The 20,292-nt window shown below is 46.9% G+C and overlaps 1 protein-coding gene and 1 pseudogene across 1 annotated transcript in view; one reads left to right on the top strand and one right to left on the bottom strand.

Moving 5' to 3' along the window:
• LOC139273962 (glycogen phosphorylase, brain form-like) overlaps positions 1-20,292 on the bottom strand; it is a 118,648-nt gene that overhangs the window by 55,721 nt on the left and 42,635 nt on the right. The window contains exons 6-7 of the mRNA XM_070891035.1: positions 15,234-15,345; positions 14,008-14,090 (exon numbers count right to left, since the gene is read on the bottom strand). Coding sequence (XP_070747136.1) covers positions 14,008-14,090; positions 15,234-15,345 — 195 coding nt within the window. The remainder of the gene's footprint in view (positions 1-14,007; positions 14,091-15,233; positions 15,346-20,292) is intronic.
• On the top strand, positions 5,357-5,596 carry LOC139274328 (U2 spliceosomal RNA; annotated as a pseudogene).

Here is a 20,292-nt window from a genome sequence, read left to right as displayed (position 1 = left end):
AGTTTTCCAATCTGCTGGGACCTCTCCAGAATCCAGGAAATTTTGGTAAATTACAACCAATGCACCCACAATTCCTGCCGCTACTTCTCTTAAGACCCTAGCATGCGGTCGTGAAAGGCTCTATATAAATGCAAGTCCTTTCTTCCTTTTTTGGGGAGTAGAGACCCTTAGTTCTGATGGGGTCGCATCGAAGATATTTTATTTTCAAAAGCACCAGTCTGAGGAATCTTTAATTTATTCACGCTTGCCTCCATATTAATAGATTCAAATTGTGAAGAATAGATTTTGCAACAAACAGTTCATAGCACAGCACCAAAAGTTGTCAAGCTTGTAATTTCCTCAATGGAGCCTCTCAGCACTCCAGGGAACATGCCAATTGCCCATACTTACAGCACCATCTAAAAAGAGAAGAATGGACAAGCTTTGATCCACCTCACTTCCTGTACTGGGAAACAGCAGCATTTCATTTTGTGATCAGAGACGGATTAAGAAAGACTGGATAAAGTCTACCTATTGTGGACTGACCCAATTCGGTCACCTTGCTGCAAATTTAAAAATCAGTACTACAAGAACAAGAACTTGCATTTATATAGCGCCTTTAAACCAGTAAAATGTCATAAGGTGTTTCACAGAGTGTAAATCAGACAACTGACAATGAACCAAAGACAGAGATATGAGGATGGGACAATGAACAGCTTGGTCAAAGAAGTAGGTTTGATAGAGCGCCTTGAAGGAGGAGGAGAGAGGGGCTGGAGAGGCAGAGAGGCTTAGGGAGAGAGTTTCAGAGGTCTGGGCCTAGATGGCTAAAAGCATAGCCGCCAACAGTGGGGCCCAGGAAACGGGGGATGGACAAGAGTTGGAGAAATATAGAGTTCTTGGAGGGCTGGAAGAAGTCACAGTGATAGGGAAGGGCAAGGCCAAGGAGGGATTTGAACACAAGGATGATCATTTTGAAAATCGAGGTGTGGACGTAAACACTACTTGAAGAAGAGGAGCAAGGGAGGTCTCGTGGTATCCTGGCCAACATTTATTCCGCAACTAGCACCTAAAACAGGAGGCCATTGGAAACACCTTTAAGGTGGGACTATTGGTGCGGCAACAGGAAATCTATATTAATATGAGCTATAGTATCCTTAGGGTTGCCTACCCTCATCTCCAAAAATTAAAGATTAATCTCCTGAATACAACGGAGAGCAACCCAGGAGAAAATGTGTTGTATTTTCATTTCTTTTGACACTTTCGTTTATTAGTTATAAAAATATTGGTGGTGGAGAAAAAAGACCGTTTGACTGAGAGTCAAGAACCATCCAATTGGATAACGAAGAGTCTGTTCACATTCCAATTGGCATGGTAACGCGGGTGCCGCAAGAATGGCACGTTGGGTGACCAATGGCAGCAGCATGAGGGCGGGGCAATTGGAGGTCATGTGATGAAATCTCCTGGAATATGTTCCAGCAGAGTTGCCAACCCAATAGTGCCCAGCGTGGAGAACTTCCAAGACTTCATGACCACATTTGATTGATTGTTGCCCGAAACACCAAGTTGGCCTAATTTCCGTGATAATGACGGGAACGTCAGTCAGCACACAGCCTAGAATAGAACCTGCTTTTGACACAGACCAGAATTGAGTAACAGGATTGGAATCCACTCTCGCTGTTTGTTTAAGTAGCAATTGCTGGCCCCAAATCAATGTTGGATTTGTTCAGCAGTGTGCAATCTGCTCTGGAGGCTGCAAGCGTCATGGTCTTAACTCTCCAAACAATTCCATGGACAGAATTCCACAGATCTAGGTGAAGGACTGCAGCCAGTGACCGGGGAAGGCTTTTTAGAAGCCAGGGATGCGATTCAGACCGGTTTTAACCTGATGGACTGCCTTCATAATTCACAAAACACAATGGAACAATGCTTTGGATTGTCACGGACCACAGTCAGCAGTTTGCCTGTGTTGGTGGGGACCACGAGCACCAGTCAATATCTGCAGCTAACATTCCAGTGCAGTACTGAGGGAGTCATCAGAGGCAGTCCCTCGGAATCGAGAAAGACTTGCTTCCACTCTTAGCAGGAGTCCTTAGGTGGCTGTACAGTCCAATACAAGAACCACAGTCTGTCACAGGTGGGACAGATAGTCGTTGAGGGAAAGGGTGGGCAGGGAGCCTGGTTTGCCGCACGCTCCTTCCGCTGCCTGCGCTTGATTTCTGCATGCTCTCGGCGACGAGACTCGAGGAGCTCAGCCCCCTCCCAGATGCACTTCCTCCACTTAGGGCGGTCTTTGGCCAGGGACTCCCAGGTGTCAGCGGGGATGTCGCACTTTATCAGGGAGGCTTTGAGGGTGTCCTTGTATCGTTTCCTCTGCCCACCTTTGGCTCATTTGCCGTGGACGCGTTCCGAGTAGAGCACTTGCTTTGGGTGTCTCGTGTCTGGCATGCCAACTATGTGGACTGTCCAGCGGAACTGATCAAGCATGGTCAGTGCTTCAATGCTGGGGATGTTGGCCTGGACGAGGATGTTAATATTGGTGCGTCTGTCCTCCCAGGGGATTTGTAGGATCTTGCGGCGACATCGCTGGTGGTATTTCTCCCGTGACTTGAGGTGTCTACTGTACATGATCCATGTCTCTGAGCCATACAGGAGTGTGGGTATTACTACAGCCCTGTAGACCATGAGCTTGGTGACAGCTTTGAGGGCCTAGTCTTCAAACACTCTTTTCCTCAGGTGGCCGAAGGCTGCACTGGCGCACTGGAGGCGGTGTTGGATCTCGTCGTCAATGTCTGCTCTTGTTGATAGGAGGCTCCCGAGATAAGGGAAGTGGTCCACGTTGTCCAGGGCCACGCCGTGGATCTTGATGTCTGGGGCGGCAATGCTGTGCGGAGAGGACAGGCTGGTGGAGGACCTTTGTCTTACTGATGTTTAGCGTAAGGCCTATGCTTTCACACGCCTCGGTAAATACGTCGACTATGTCCTGGAGTTCTGAGGGAGTGCTACACTGTCAGAGGTACGTCTTTTGGATGAGACATAAACCGCCTGCCCTCTCAGGTCGATGTAAAAGATCACACGACACTATTTCGAAGAAGAGCAGGGGAGCTCTCCCCGGTGTCCTGGCAAATACTTATCCCTCAACTGGCACCTAAAACAAATGATCTGGTCATTTATTTAATTGCTGTTTATGGGACTTTTCTGTGTGCAAATTGGATGAAGTGACTATACGTCATTGGCCGTAAAGCACTTTGGGACCTCCTGAGGTCATGAAAGTCATTCTATAAATGAAAGTCTTTTTTTTTTTAAAACCAATCTGATTCCATGTATTGCCTAAAGATTGGTCCCTTTCTGCTGTAGGTTTCCCCCTCACTAGATTTAGGGTGACATCATCAAAATATAACCCAGTAGTTCAACACTACAAGCCACCATTTGCTCATATTCTTAGAAAGTTTACAAGAGTTTTATGGTATGAGATGCGAGAGTGTGCATGCAATCCTTGGAGAGAAAATAATTTGGTGACAGGGTTTGTCTAACAAGATGTTGGACAGGACACAACACTATTCGGAGAAGAGCAGGGGTGTCCTGATTAGCCCTTGACCAACATTACCAAACAGGTTATCAGGTCATCATCACGCTGCTATTTGTAGATCACACAGGCCAGCCCACATTGATGTGCGCACACTGGGTCCGTGCAACAGAGCTGGTCTCCAGTCATCCTGGTTAATCCTTGCCACTGGACCAAGACCTAGATCTGTCAAGCCAGTGTGTAACAGCCACCACACGTTAAAAATTTTTTTTTTAAATCGACACACAGGCATCTTCCACCCTTCAACATGTAGTTCAGGACCCGAATGTCAGGTCCCTCACTGAAGCACTGAACTCATCCCTTTTTTGTGTGGAAACAAGTCATCCTCGCTTCGAGGGACTGCCAATAATGAGGAGGGGTGGGAAAGAGGAGGAGGAAGGGGGGGGGGGGGTGGGAAAAGAGGAGGAAGGGGGGGGGGTGGGAAAAGAGGAGGAAGGGGGGGGGGGGAAAGAGGAGGAAGGGGGGGGGGGAAAGAGGAGGAAGGGGGGGGGGGGAAAGAGGAGGAAGGGGGGGGGGGGAAAGAGGAGGAAGGGGGGGGGGGGAAGAGGAGGAAGGGGGGGGGGGAAGAGGAGGAAGGGGGGGGGGAAGAGGAGGAAGGGGGGGGGGGAAGAGAAGGAAGGGGGGGGAAGAGGAGGAAGGGGGGGGAAGAGGAGGAAGTGGGGGAAAGAGGAGGAAGTGGGGGAAAGAGGAGGAAGTGGGGGAAAGAGGAGGAAGTGGGGGAAAGAGGAGGAAGTGGGGGAAAGAGGAGGAAGTGGGGGAAAGAGGAGGAAGTGGGGGAAAGAGGAGGAAGTGGGGGAAAGAGGAGGAAGTGGGGGAAAGAGGAGGAAGTGGGGGAAAGAGGAGGAAGTGGGGGAAAGAGGAGGAAGTGGGGGAAAGAGGAGGAAGTGGGGGAAAGAGGAGGAAGTGGGGGAAAGAGGAGGAAGTGGGGGAAAGAGGAGGAAGTGGGGGAAAGAGGAGGAAGTGGGGGAAAGAGGAGGAAGTGGGGGAAAGAGGAGGAAGTGGGGGAAAGAGGAGGAAGTGGGGGAAAGAGGAGGAAGGGGGGGGGAAGAGGAGGAAGGGGGGGAAGAAGAGGAGGAAGGGAGGAAGGGGGGGGGAGAAAAGAGGAATGGTGGAAGGGGGGGGGAGAGGAGGAAAGGAACAAAGGAGGGGTGGGGGGGGGAGGAAAGGAGCGGAAGGGGATAAAATTCTTTCAGACTTGGCTCGACAATGCTGGAGGATCCTGATCTTGCACACACTGTTGACCTCGTTCACTTAGAGCTGGGTTACAGAATACGCAGTGCACACAAAAATGACAAGCCCAAGCGGATAGGACTGCAAGGCAATTATGGTTACCAACTCTACTCCCATTGGGCACTGGATGTCAACCCAGTATTCAGAGGCACGGACTCTGGTCCCCTGCTCCAACGGGACTGGGATTGCATGTAACAGCATAAAAGTTTTGGTGCCCTTTCACAGCACTTTTAAAAAATAAATCAGAAACTGGATGGCTGTATGGTACTGGTCTGTTATCACCTATGCAAATAAACAAGGTTTCTTGAACAGTACTTTTGTAGCTGTACATTTTTATTTAGGCGACTAGCAATCCCCGCCAAGCCTAAATCAACAGCCAGCATTTGCCAGGTTGCCTCCTGTTTGACTCCAACCTCCTTTTACCCTGTGCCTCAGAGAGTTCAAAGTATTTAGCAACCCTCCCCCTCCTAACAGTGAGTGCCTCAGATAGCTCATATAGACTTTCGCAATCTTCCTCCCTCCTTGCACACAATGCCTCCAATAGCTCCAACAGCATCATACACAATCGCTTCTCGGCCTTTTGGCTAAAATCATGTGTAACTGACCTGACAGGGGAGTAACCATGACCCCAAAGTGGTTCTCCCTGGATCAGGAAGGTGATTCTCCTATGCTTTTTGGAAATAGGAGGTGGGTGGGGTGGTTTGACCCATCCACCTCCACGGAGGTGTGTGTGGGGGGCCTGACCCATCCACCTCCATGGCACGAACCTGGTATTGCAGTACTTCCAGGAACGGTGCTTTGGCTCTCGGCCTTTTGGCTAAGAGCATTGGCGCAGAGTGATCCTTGAATGGGCCCAAGGTGACCTCTGGCGTTTGTAATCTGACAAGATGATCTGATAAAGAATTGGAAAGATTGGCAACGAATAAATAAATTTTAAAAAAATCATACACAGAGCCTCAGATATATCCAACACTCTATAGCAACCCTCCCCCTCCGTACACAAAGTGCCTCAAACAGCATCATACACACGGTGCCTCAGACAGTCTTTGCAACCCTTCCCTCTCACACACAATGCCTCAGATAGCTGAAAGAGCCTTTAGTGAACCCCTACTCCCTCCTTACAGTGCCTCAGATAGATCCAACACTCTATAGCGACCCTCTCTCTCCGTACACAAAATGCCTCAGATAGCTCCAGCTATAGCAACCCCACCCCCTCCTTATTCACATCTTCAATTCATCCTCACACACTGATAGCCGTAGGTAGGGTTGCTAATTCTGGTTGGACAGATTTGTGGGGGCTTCATCACTTGACCCCTACCCCACCCCACCGCTTCCATCACTGATCGCCCAAACTGTCCATCGCACACCAACTGGAAGGGGAACAGACTTTTCGTTAACTATCTGTCAGTCAGTCAGCCTTTCCACCCTCCCTCCGCCCCCATCTCCAATATTTTCATAAGCGATACGCAATCAGTTATCTGGAAAATGCTGGAATCCATTATTAAGGAAGTGGTAACAGAGCATTAAGAAAATCATAACATGATTAGGCAGTCAGCATGTTTTTATGAAAGGGAAATTGTGTTTGACAAATCTGTTCAGAGTTTTTGTGAGAATGTAACTGGAAGGGTAGATGAAGGGGAACCATTGGATGTAGTATATTTGTATTTTCAAAAGGCATTTGATAAGGTGCCACATAAAAGGTTGTTATGCTAGATAAGGGCTCATGGGGTTAGAGGTAATATGTTAGCCTGGATAGAGGCTTGGTTAATGGACAGAAAACAGAGAGTAAGGATAAACAGGTTATTTACAGATTGGCAGGCTGTAACTAGTGGGGTGCCGCAAGGATCAGTGCTGGGACCTCAGCTCTTTACAATCTAGATCAATGCCTTAGATGAAGGGACTGAGTGTAACATATCCAGGTTTGCTGATGATACAAAGCTAGGTGGAAAAGTAAGCTGTGGAGGAGGACACAAAGGGCCCAAGTTTCCACAGGATTAAAAAACAGGCGCCCCTCCGAGCTGGGCGCCCGTTTCTCGCGCCTAAAACGGTGCCAGAAAAAAAACGCGCTATTCTCGAGCGCTTTGCAGCTCCTGGTCTGTTTGGCGCGGCGCCCAGGGGGGCGGAGCCTACACTTGCGCCGATTTTGTAAGTGGGAGGGGGCGGGTACTATTTAAATTAGTTTTTTTCCTGCCGGCAATGCTGCGCGTGCGCGTTGGAGTGTGAAGGAAACATTGGCACTCGGCCATTTTTGTAGTTCTTTGTAGCTGTTTAATTTTTGAACATTTTTTAATAAAAGCACATCGCCATCGGCACATCAGCACTGAGGCTTCTTGCAGCCTTCTCACTGTCTCCTTCCCCTCCCCACCCTCCACAGCAACAAACAGCCGTTTCCTCCCCCTCCCTCCCCTCCTCGGCGGCAACAAACCGCTGTCTCCTTCCCCTCCCTCCCCTCCGCGGCAACAAACCGCTGTCTCCCTCCCCTCCGCGGCAACAAATCGCTGTCTCCTTCCCCTCCCTCCCCTCCGCGGCAACAAATCGCTGTCTCCTTCCCCTCCCTCCCCTCCGTGGCAACAAACCGCTGTCTCCTTCCCCTCCCTCCCCTCCGTGGCAACAAACCGCTGTCTCCTTCCCCTCCCTCCCCTCCGTGGCAACAAACCGCTGTCTCCTTCCCCTCCCTTCGCTCCATGGCAACAAACCGCTGTCTCCTTCCCCTCCCTTCGCTCCATGGCAACAAACCGCTGTCTCCTTCCCCTCCACGGCAACAAACGGCGGTTTCCTCCCCCTCCCTCCCCTCCACGGCAACAAACCGCTGTCTCCTTCCCCTCCCTTCACTCCGCGGCAACAAACCGCTGTCTCCTTCCCCAGCCCCCGCGGGAACGAACGATGCCTGAAGCACTTTCACACAGGTAAGGAAGATGGTTTATTTAATCTTTTCTTTGCTTATAAATGTTTATTCAGGTTGGATTTATTTGTATAATATTTGTAGAAGTATAACTAAGGATTGATTGTAGAATTCAATGACTTCCCTTCCCCCCCACCTCGTTCTGGACGCCTAATTTGTAACCTGCGCCTGATTTTTTAATGTGTAGAACAGGTTTTTCCAGTTCTACAAAAATCTTCACTTGCTCCATTCTACTTTAGTTTGGAGTACATTTTCACTGTGGAAACTTTCAAATCAGGCGTCAGTGGCCGGACACGCCCCCTTTTGAAGAAAAAATTCTGTTCCAAAGTGGAACTGTTCTACCTGACTAGAACTTCAGAAAAAAAAAAAATGTGGAGAATTTCGATTTCTAAGATAGTCCGTTCTCCACCAGTTGCTCCTAAAAAATCAGGCGCGAATCATGTGGAAACTTGGGCCCAAAGAGTCTACAAAAGGATAGAGACAGGTTAAGTGAGTGGGCAGTGAGGTGGCAGATGGAGGATAATATGGGGAAATGTGAAGTTATCCACTTCGGTAGGAAGAATAGAAAAACAGAATATTTTTTAAATGGTGAGAAACGATTAAATGTTGGTGTTGAGAGAGATTTAGGTGTCCTAGTACAGAAAACACAAAGTTAGCACGCAGGGACAGCAAGCAATTAGTAAGGCAAATGGCACGTTGGCCTTTATTGCGAGGGGGTTGGAGTACAAGAGTAAAGGGGCTGAAATTGCCCCTTCCCTTCAGGCCTGTTACCGCCAGAAATCGGCGGCAACGCTGCGGAGTGCAATGGCCGCCATTTTTTAAATTCCGCTCCTGCGGTATCCCGGTGGAGACCCGCTCTCCCCGCTGCTACAGATCCGTCCTGAGTGTGTTAGAAGAGCGCGCACCGCCGATGTTCTCCCCCGATAGCAAAATTTCGCTGAATAAAATCTTGCTCCCGGTGCGCGGTGTCAAAAGCTGCTTTTTTTCTGCCGGTGCAGTGAGGCTGTAGTCCTTGCAAAATGACGGTGCGGCTCCCATTAAAGGGGAGGACCTACAGCCGCTATGTTTTTCTTTGTCGGCCTGACAATTATGCCCCCGCGTTCGGCCGCGCCACCAACAGGCAGCCAGTTACCTACCCCCCTACCCCCCTACCCCCCCACCCCCTCCTTCTTGGGTGCCAGGCCGCTAGCCCGGCCGAAACCCTCCCTTCCTGGTGGCCCAGTGAACTGAACTTAAACAATCACGGAGGCTCTCCCCTTTAAGTGAAGGGGCGAGCAGCGGTGACATGGCACCGTGGTGACGTCATCAGCTGGACAGACAGCACGGTCACTCTACCTGCCCCCAATATCCACCCCTCGAGTGCGAACTCCCACTCACCACCGCATACCCACCCCCATTATGAACGACTTCCCAAAAAAATCAAAGAGCGGAATTTCGCTCAAAAGACCACCACATCCACCGCGCCAGTAAAAACACGAGAAACAGGGCTGGTGTGCCCAGTTTCCAGCGGTGGGCAATTTCGGCCCCAGGAAGTCCTGCTACAATTGTACAGGGCTTTGGCGAGACCACACCTGGAGTACTGTGCACAGTTTTGGTTTCCTTATGAGGAAGGAAATACTTGCCTTAGGTGCAACGAAGGTTCACTAGACGGATTCCTAGGATGAGAGAGTTGTCCTTTGAGGAGAGATTGAGTCGATTGGGCCGATACACTCTGGAGTTTAGGAGAATGAAAGGTGATGTCATTTAAACTTACAAGATTCCGAGGGGGCTCGACAGGGTAGATGCAGAGGCTGTTTCTCCCGGGCTGGAGAGTCTAGAGCCAGGGGGCACAGTCTGAGGATAAGGGGGCAGCCATTTAGGACTGAGATGAGGAGACTTTCTTCACTGAGGGTTGTGAATCTTCGGAATTCTCTACCCCAGAGGGCTGTGGATGCTGAACCGTTCAGTATATTCAAGGTTGAGTTAGATAGATTTTTGCATTCTAGGGAAATCAAAGGATCGGGCGGGAAAGTGCAGTTGATGTAGAAGTTCAGCCATTTTCCAACATTCTATAGACTCGGGACCAGTACCTATGGATTGGAAGGTAGCCAATGTAACCCCACTTTTTAAAAAAAAAGAGGGAAGAGAGAAAACAAAGATTTATAGACCGGTTAGCCCGACATCGGTACTGGGGAAAATGCTGGAATTAATTATTAAGGATGTAATAGCAGCGCATTTGGAAAGCAGCGACAGGATCGGTCCAAGTCAGCATGGATTTATGAAAGGGAAATCATGCTTGACAAATCTTCGAGAATTTTTTGGGGGTGTAACAAGTAGAGTGGATAAGGGAGAACCAGTGGATGTGGTGTATTTGGACTTTCAAAAGGCTTTTGACAAGGTCCCACACACGAGATTAGTGTGCAAAATTAAAGCACATGGTATTGGGGGTAATGTACTGACGTGGATAGAGAACTGGTTGGCAGACAGGAAGCAAAGAGTGGGAATAAACGGGTCCTTATCAGAATGGCAGGCAGTGACTAGTGGGGTACCGCAAGGTTCAATGCTGGGACCTCAGCTATTTACAATATATATTAATGATTTAGACGAAGGAATTGAATGTTATGTCTCCAAGTTTGCAGATGACACTAAGCTGGGTGGCAGTGTGAGCTGCGAGGAGGATGCTAAGAGGCTGCAGGGTGACTTGGACAGGTTAGGTGAGTGGGCAAATGCATGGCAGATAAAGTATAATGTGGTTAAGTGTGAGGATATCCATTTTGGTGTCAAAAACAAGGCAGCAGATTATCTGAATGGTGACAGATTAGTAAAAGGGGAGGTGTAACGAGACCTGGGTGCCGTGGTAAATCAGTCATTGAAGGTAGGCATGCAGGTACAGCAGGCAGTTAAGAAAGCAAATGGCATGTTGGCCTTCGAAGCGAGAGGATTTGAATATAGGAGCAGGGAAGTCTCACTGCAGTTGTACAGGACCTTAGTGAGACCACACCTTGAGTATTGTGTGCAGTTTTGGTCTCCTAATCTGAGGAAGGACATTCTTGCTAGTGAGGGAGTGATTCCCAGGATGGCAGGACTGACATAAGAAAGACTTGATCGACTAGGCTTATATTCACTGGAATTTAGAAGATTGAGAGGGGATCTCAGCAACATAAAATTCTGACGGGATTGGACAAGTTAGATGCAGGAAGAATGTTGCCGATATTGAGGAAGTCCAGAACCAAGGGTCGCAGTCTAAAGATAAGGGGTAAGCGAAATAGGACCGAGATGGAGAAACTTTTTCACCCAGAGAATTGTGAACCTGTGGACTTGTCTACCACAGAAAGTTGTTGAGCCCAGTTTGTTGGATATATTCAAAAGGGAGTTAGATGTGACCCTTATGGCTAAAGGGATCAAGGGGTATGGAGTGAAAGCAGGAGTGGGGTACTGAAGTTGCATGATCAGCCATGATCATATTGAATGGTGGTGCAGGCTCGGGAGCCGTATGGCCTACTCCCAATTCATACGACCTTATCGGAATATCCCACCATAGATTTCCTTACTTTGTGAAAAATATTTTTTTTGATTAAAATTTAAGTGTAGTCCTTCAAAACCATATTTGTTGATCAGCTCATGCATTGCAAGGATTCCTGTTTGGAAACAGGACTTCCAAATTGCTAGGATACCCAGTGACATATTTAGGCCAACAACACAGTCACTCAGATCTTCTTATTAAATCACCATTTAGAAGACGTGCTAACAAAATAGATTCTGACGCTGGGAAACGTTCCAGGCGAGTGTTACAATGATTTGTTTTGGCCTGTGTTTAAAAATTACAAACAAGGGTTAAAGAACACATAACACACCAGTTTCGCTCCCAAGCACAGACAGATTTTTAAAACATGAACCCTTTCAGAATTCCATCTTCGGTTTGACCAAATGCCACGTAAACCATCCAGAACCAAAGACACAGAAGAACAGAGCGTTTGCTTTAAGTTGGCGAGTTGCAGCCAGAATACAAATGGACAAAAAAGGCAGCAGCTGATTTGCTGTTATTGTCTCTGTCGTAACTGGAGGCATTGGAACTTTTTAAGAACTGGGCCAATTGCTATTCCACACAGCGCTCACATTCTCAGTGTTTTCCAATAATAGAAGTTTACCATCCCAACAAGGGAACGTCAATACTGGCACCTATAATTTATTACACTTCCACATTGTTTTCCATCCCTTGAGAACCAAAGACACTTATACATGGCTGGCCAGACAAGGATTGAAGGTCTGACTGTTGCAATCAATTAGGGGTTTAATTAACAAGAAAACAAGCCTCCTTTCATTTAACTATATACAGCAAAAGTGTAGCCTGTGTAGCAGTAATGAAGAACCACTGCATTCTCCAGAAAACTAGTACAAAGGCTATATGTACTATGTCCTGGCCAACATTTATCCCTCAACCAGCATCACTAAAATACAGATGATCTGGTCATTAACTCATTGCTGTTGGTGGGACCTTGCTGTATGCAAATAGGCTGCCACATTTCCTACATTACTACAGTGACTGTACTTCATTGACTGTGAAGCACTTTGGGACATCGAGATTGTGAAAGGCGCTTTATAAATGAAAAACTCTTTTTATTTTATCTATTTACATAGAAGGATTTCATGTTGTAATTTCGATGTAAGGCAGAAAACGGAGGCTTTGAGTTTTAACCTTTGTTTACTATGAAATTTTAGATTAAGAATCGCAAACCGAGTACTCTCCAATCGGTCAGCACATTTATCCAAAGAATAACTGTGCCATACAGACCGAGTGCCCCAGGATTAATCCTTAGTCAGCGTTGAGGTGCTATATAAATGCAAGTTGTTGTTGTCCCTCTCCTATTTATATTACTCCTTGGTGATATCAACTGCAAGCATGCGGTCAGCTTCTGCAAGTATGCTCCACAACGCTACCGCTCAGCCAATACCAACCGACCCAAAAGACAGTTCTTGTACTATCCGGTTCACTATCTGAGATGAAGTGCTGGATCCTTTCGAAATTTACTACTGATCAAAACTGAAGCCACCTTTTTTGGTTTCCACCACCCTGGCAGTCTCACCAAGCTGAACCCAGTGGTGTGATTCTGAGCTGCTCACTAAGACGGGCTTCTTCCTGTTGAACATTGTCTGCCTAAGGCCCGACCACGCACTAGAGGATGCTGACATCCTTACGCGCGCCTTCATCACCTCGAGGATCAAGTGCACCAACGATTTCTTCACTGGTCTCCCGTCTTCACCCGTCACAAACTTCAGCTAATCCGAAATTCTGTGGCCACTGTCACTGCACAAAGTTCCCCCACACCCAGTCCTCACTAAATCCCACTGTCACTGCACAAAGTTCCCCCACACCCAGTCCTCACTAAATCCCACTGTCACTGCACAAAGTTCCCCCACACTCAGTCCTCACTAAATCCCACTGTCACTGCACAAAGTTCCCCCACACTCAGTCCTCACTAAATCCCACTGTCACTGCACAAAGTTCCCCCACACTCAGTCCTCACTAAATCCCAGTGTCACTGCACAAAGTTCCCCCACACTCAGTCCTCACTAAATCCCAGTGTCACTGTACAAAGTTCCCCCACACTCAGTCCTCACTAAATCCCACTGTCACTGCACAAAGTTCCCCCACACCCAGTCCTCACTAAATCCCACTGTCACTGCACAAAGTTCCCCCACACCCAGTCCTCACTAAATCCCACTGTCACTGCACAAAGTTCCCCCACATCCAGTCCTCACTAAATCCCACTGTCACTGCACAAAGTTCCCCCACACTCAGTCCTCACTAAATCCCACTGTCACTGCACAAAGTTCCCCCACACTCAGTCCTCACTAAATCCCACTGTCACTGCACAAAGTTCCCCCACATCCAGTCCTCACTAAATCCCACTGTCACTGCACAAAGTTCCCCCACACTCAGTCCTCACTAAATCCCACTGTCACTGCACAAAGTTCCCCCACATCCAGTCCTCACTAAATCCCACTGTCACTGCACAAAGTTCCCCCACACTCAGTCCTCACTAAATCCCACTGTCACTACACAAAGTTCCCCCACATCCAGTCCTCACTAAATCCCACTGTGCCTCAACAAAAAAAAGCACACTCAACTTTTAAATCATCCCACTCTATTTAGAAGGTGTTGAGGCACAAGCCCGCATTTCTGAACTCTTTGCTTTAGCACTGTCTGGAGATCGAAAAGGTTAAAAGTTGGAAGATTCAAGGTTGGATTAAAACAGGCTACTAGACAATATGGTGCCTTTTAGCCATTGAAATAAGTAGCTGGTCATTGTCTGTATGTTAAGTATTTGAGTACCTTGTTGCTATAATAGGAATTCATGACATTGTCCATATTTGAGTACCTGGTTACTATTTGATGATATCTGTATGTTAAATAATCTGTTTTGTGTAAAGTAATTCAGAAAGCAGTTAGCCGTGATTGTCTAAATGCAAAGAAATAAGAGTTCAAAGGCTTTTTAGGTATAAAAGGATGGAACTGGCTTTTGTCTCACACACACACACGGACACCAGTGACACTGGAATCTCGAAAGGTGTGTCAGTGTTTGTCGAGCTGCCTTTGCAGGCAGTGAGTTTGTTTAGTATGAATGTCTAAATAAAAGACCCGATCCTGCCTTTACTACAACTGTGTGTGTGTGTGTAATGCGACGATTGAAACAACGAAGCGAAAAGAAGACAGCCGTTTACAACAGAAGGCAGACTTGCATTTATGTAGTGCCTTAGGACATCTCAAAGCACTTCACAGCCAAAGAAGTACTTTTGAAATGTAATCGTTGCTGTAACGTAGGAAAAGCGACAGCCAATTGCGCACAACAAGATCCAACAAACAGCATAGCGATAATGACCAGATAATTGTTTTGTTTTGTGATGTTAATTGAGGAATAAATCTTAGCCAGGACACGGGGGAGAACTCCCCTGCTCTTCTTCAAAATAGTGCCGTAGATCTTTTACGTCCACCTGAGGGGACAGATGTGGCCTCGGTTAAACGTCTCATCCGAAAGAGGGCAGCTTCAACAGCGCAGCACTCCCTCAGTTCTACACGGGGCGTGTCATCCTCAATTTTGTGCTCAAGTCTCTGGAATGAAACTTGAACCACAGCCTTTTGACTGAGGGGCAAGAGTGCTACCCACTGAGCCACAACTAATCTTCTCCAACCAGTGCCCTCTAGTCCTCTTGCTTATTCCTCACTGCATCTGCTCCACCATCAGGGCCTGACTGCTCGGCTATTGCAAGTCATCCCTCTGGAACATTTCTTCTCATTACCTTTCTCCCTCCCCTTCCATAACCTCTTACAACCTTGTCTCCAAAACTTTGATCTCTCCTCCCAAATCTCCAGGTCCTGCTCACGGTCTGCTCTCCACCTTGCTAGGCGCTCAGAAGCTCTTTCACATGAGAACTACTAAATAAACGATGACATCAGCAGGCTATTTCATTGTAGAGTACATACAATAGTTATATGATTAGCTTATATTGATACTGCAGACAAGATTTTCACAATGATAGAGGAATTTCTGAACAACTTACAGTCTTTCAGGTTGAAGTCGTTGGGAGCCTTAGCAGACCACAGCCTCATGGTGTTGACGGTGTTATTCTTGAATCCTGGCACTGGAGTGTCGTAAGGCATGGCAAGGACAACCTGTTTTCATTAATACAAGGTCGTTATTTGCCACATCGGGCTCATCACCAGCAGCAAAGATGTGATACTTTCCATCAACAATGATTTAAGGTAATACTATACTTTTTTGTCTCGCTGCAATGATTATCTTTTTTCAATTAGTGCAGGGTGTTATAAAGTTACTTTCCTTAGGAACATGGCAAAAGGCGTAGACCTTAGAAGATGAGAAGGGGGATTTAGTAATGGGAAATGTGGAAATGGCTGAGACCTTAAACAATTATTTTGCTTCGGTCTTCACAGTGGAAGACACAAAAACCATGCCAAAAATTGCTGGTCACGGGAATGTGGGAAGGGAGGACCTTGAGATAATCACTATCACTAGGGGGGAGGTGCTGGACAGGCTAATGGGACTCAAGGTAGACAAGTCCCCTGGTCCTGATGAAATGCATCCCAGGATATTAAAATAGATGGCAGAAGTTATAGCAGATGCATTCATTATAATCTACCAAAATTCTCTGGACTCTGGGGAGGTACCAGCCGATCGGAAAGCAGCTAATGTAACGCCTCCGTTTAAAAAAAGGGGGCAGACAAAAGGCAGGTAACTATAGGTCGGTTAGTTTAACATCTGTAGTGGGGAAAATGCTTGAAGCTATCATTAAGGAAGAAATAGCAGGACATCTAGATAGGAATAGTGCAATCAAGGAGATGCAACATGGATTCATGAAGGGGAAAATCATGTTTAACTAATTTACTGGAATTCTTTGATATAACGAGCATGGTGGATAGAGGTGTACCGATGGATGGTGGTGTATTTAGATTTCCAAAAGGCATCCGATAAGGTACCACACAAAAGGTTACTGCAGAAGATAAAGCTACAGAGGAAATGTATTAGCATGGATAGAGAATTGGCTGGCTAATAGAAAGCAGAGAGTCGGGATAAATGGGTCCTTTTCTGGTTGGAAATCGGTGGTTAGTGGTGTGCCACAGGGATCGGTGCTGGGACCACAACTGTTTACAATATACATAGATGACCTGGAAGAGGGGACAGAGTGTAGTGTAACAAAATTTGCAGATGACACTAAGTAGTGGGGAAGCGGATTGTGTAGAGGACACAGAGAGGCTGCAAAGAGATTTAGATAGGTTAAGCGAATGGGCTAAGGTTTGGCAGATGGAATACAATGTCGGAATGTGAGGTCATCCACCTTGGGGAAAAAAAAAAACAGTAAAAGGGAATATTATTTGATTGGGGAGAAATTACAACATGCTGCGGTACAGAGGGACCTGGGGGTCCTTGTGCATGAATCCCAAAAAGTTAGTTTACAGGTGCAGCAGGTAATCAGGAAGGCGAATGGAATGTTGGCCTTCATTGCGAGAGGGATGGAGTACAAAAGCAGGGAGATCCTGCTGCAACTGTACAGGGTATTGGTGAGGCCGCACCTGGAGTACTGCGTGCAGTTTTAGTCAGCTTACTTAAGGAAGGATATACTAGCTTTGGAGGGGGTACAGAGACGATTCACTAGGCTGATTCCAGAGATGAGGGGGTTACCTTATGATGATAGATTGAGTAGACTGGGTCTTTACTCGTTGGAGTTCAGAAGGATGAGGGGTGATCTTATAGAAACATTTAAAATAATGAAAGGGATAGACAAGATCGAGACAGTGAGGTTGTTTCCACTGGTCGGGGAGACTAGAACTAGGGGGCACAGCCTCAAAATACGGACCTGAATCTGTGGAATTCTCTGCCCAAGGAAGCAGTTGAGGCTAGCTCATTGAATGTATTCAAATCACAGATTTTTAACCGATAAGGGAATTAAGGGTTACGGGGAGCGGGCGGGTAAGTGGAGCTGAGTCCACGGCCAGATCAGCCGTGATCTTGTTGAATGGCGAAGCAGGTTCGAGGGGCTAGATGGCCTACTCCTGTTCCTAATTCTTATGTTCTTATGTTCTTATTCAGCCCCTCGAGCCTGCTCCGCCATTCAGTTAGACCATGGCTGATCTCATCTTAACTCCATATACCTGCCTGTGCTCCATATATCTTCATACCCCTAGCTAACAAAAATCAATCTCAGTCCTGAAAGCTCCAACTGAGTCTGAACATTCACAGACTTTTGGAGGAGAATGTCAAATTTCCACTTTGCATTGTGTGAAAAACTGAACGGATTTCACTCCTGAATGGCTTAGCCCTAATTTTATGATGTTCCCTTATTCTGGATTCACCCACCAGAGGAAATAGTTTCTCTGTACCTACCCTATCAAATCCTTTTAACATTTTAAATGCCTCGGGATCACCCCTCAATCTTCTAAAGTCAAGGGAATACAAGCCAAATCTGCAAACTGTCCTTGCAATTTAACCCTCTAACCTCAATTCTGGTGAACCATGCGATGTACCCCCTCCAAATCTTTCCTGAGGTACCGTGTCCAGAACTGAATGCAGTACTCAGGGTGGGGTCTGACCAAGGCTCCACACAATTGTAGCATGACTTTCTCCGCTTTGTATTCCAGCTCCCTTTAGATAAAGGCCAACATTCTGTTTTGTACCCATCTGTTAGGAAGTGGCCTATGATACAACATCGTTTTATGTCATTCTTATGGGCTCAATTTTCCCCAGTGATTTGCGCCTTTTTTTGAAGGAGGCTGCTCTTTTTCGCCTAAGTTGAAAAACCACAGTTTCCCCAATCAATTTGCACCAGTGTAACTCAGTTACGATTTTTTACGGGCAGTTTTTTTTTCAGCCAAAGGGAGCGCAACCAGCCACCTATGCCAATTTGGGAAGGTTGGCCAGCTGAGTGTTACTCCAGTTCTGATTAGGCCAGCGTATGTGGCCTGTCCTGATAAACCTTCCCTAGAGTTAAGGAAATCGGCGCAGCAGCTGCCCGGACACACAAAGAATTGAAAAACACATAGCAGCAACTTACCTCCAACCACAGAGAGCGAGCGAGCGAGTGAGTGAAAATGAATGGGACCGGACGGGACAGGTGGGGTTGGAGGTAAGTTGCTGCTATGTGTTTTTCAATTCTTTTAATGTGTTGGGAACTGACTGTATGCTTTAACTCGCATCGTGTCCCTGGATACCATGGCAGCCCAATCTTTTTGGTGGAGATCAAGGCTCCACCCCCAATACTAAAGGTCGGGTTAGGCCATGCCAAAATGAAGAAATCCAACTGGGAAACTTAGAATTTTTTTTTTGGCATACTTAGGCCCCCCAAAAATCAGGCATAACTCTTCAAGTACGCCAAAAAAAATGCTTTGGGGAAAATTGAGCCCAATGTAACCACATCTTTTCCTTCCACCACTATCAGTTAAAGAAAAAAACTCTTCCTCTTCAGATTTCCAAGGCTTACTCACCTGTGTAAGGTATGGACATCATTGATGCATTTCAACAAACTGAATGTACACAGACTACCAGCACTTCCATCTTTTACAGGTAGAATTGAGAGCTTTTCCATGTTTAGCCAACATATACCGTAAAATGGTAGGTTATGTGGTATATTTGGACTTTCAGAAGGCTTTCGACAAGGTCCCACACAAGAGATTAATGTGCAAAGTTAAAGCACATGGGATTGGGGGTAGTGTGCTGACGTGGATTGAGAACTGGTTGTCAGACAGAAAGCAAAGAGTAGGAGTAAACGGGTACTTTTCAGAATGGCAGGCAGTGACTAGTGGGGTGCCGCAAGGTTCTGTGCTGGGGCCCCAGCTGTTTACATTGTACATTAATGATTTAGACGAGGGGATTAAATGCAGTATCTCCAAATTTGCGGATGACACTAAGTTGGGTGGCAGTGTGAGCTGCGAGGAGGATGCTATTAGGCTGCAGAGTGACTTGGATAGGTTAGGTGAGTGGGCAAATGCATGGCAGATGAAGTATAATGTGGATAAATGTGAGGTTATCCACTTTGGTGGTAAAAACAGAGAGACAGACTATTATCTGAATGGTGACAGATTAGGAAAAGGGAAGGTGCAACGAGACCTGGGTGTCATGGTACATCAGTCATTGAAGATTAGCATGCAGGTACAGCAGGCAGTTAAGAAAGCAAATGGTATGTTGGCCTTCATAGCGAGGGGATTTGAATACAGGGGCAGGGAGGTGTTGCTACAGTTGTACAGGGCCTTGGTGAGGCCACACCTGGAGTATTGTGTACAGTTTTGGTCTCCTAACTTGAGGAAGGACATTCTTGCTATTGAGGGAGTGCAGCGAAGATTCACCAGACTGATTCCCGGGATGGCGGGACTGACCTATCAAGAAAGACTGGATCAACTGGGCTTGTATTCACTGGAGTTCAGAAGAATGAGAGGGGACCTCATAGAAACGTTTAAAATTCTGACGGGTTTAGACAGGTTAGATGCAGGAAGAATGTTCCCAATGTCCAGAACCAGGGGTCACAGTCTGAGGATAAGGGGTAAGCCATTTAGGACCGAGATGAGGAGAAACTTCTTCACCCAGAGAGTGGTGAACCTGTGGAATTCTCTACCACAGAAAGTTGTTGAGGCCAATTCACTAAATATATTCAAAAGGGAGTTAGATGAAGTCCTTACTACTCGGGGGATCAAGGGTTATGGCGAGAAAGCAGGAATGGGGTACTGAAGTTTCATGTTCAGCCATGAACTCATTGAATGGCGGTGCAGGCTCGAAGGGCTGAATGGTCTGCTCCTGCACCTATTTTCTATGTTGTGGAGTTGTGGGGGGGGTGCGAATTTCATTTTCCCTTCTCGGCAGAAAGCACCTCGTTTCCTCTCATCGCCTTCTCTAGCGGCACTTGGAGATCATTCACACGCCGAAAACACAAGCACAAACTGGTATGTCACTCTGTTCCACCCCAGCGCATTTGTTTTCCCCTTCCTCCTCCCGTCAGAAGCAGTTCTAGAGCAGTAATCATCCTGAAAGGGTGGTGGAAGCCAATTCCACAGTAACTTTGAAAAAGGGAACTGGATATATATATAATTGAAAAGGAAACATTTGTAAGGCTATGG

The sequence above is a fragment of the Pristiophorus japonicus genome, chromosome 9, assembly GCF_044704955.1.
Source record: "Pristiophorus japonicus isolate sPriJap1 chromosome 9, sPriJap1.hap1, whole genome shotgun sequence".
Classification (NCBI taxonomy): domain Eukaryota; kingdom Metazoa; phylum Chordata; class Chondrichthyes; family Pristiophoridae; genus Pristiophorus; species Pristiophorus japonicus.
Note: the sequence above shows the minus strand (reverse complement) of the source record. Positions and strands in the feature narration are given on the sequence as shown.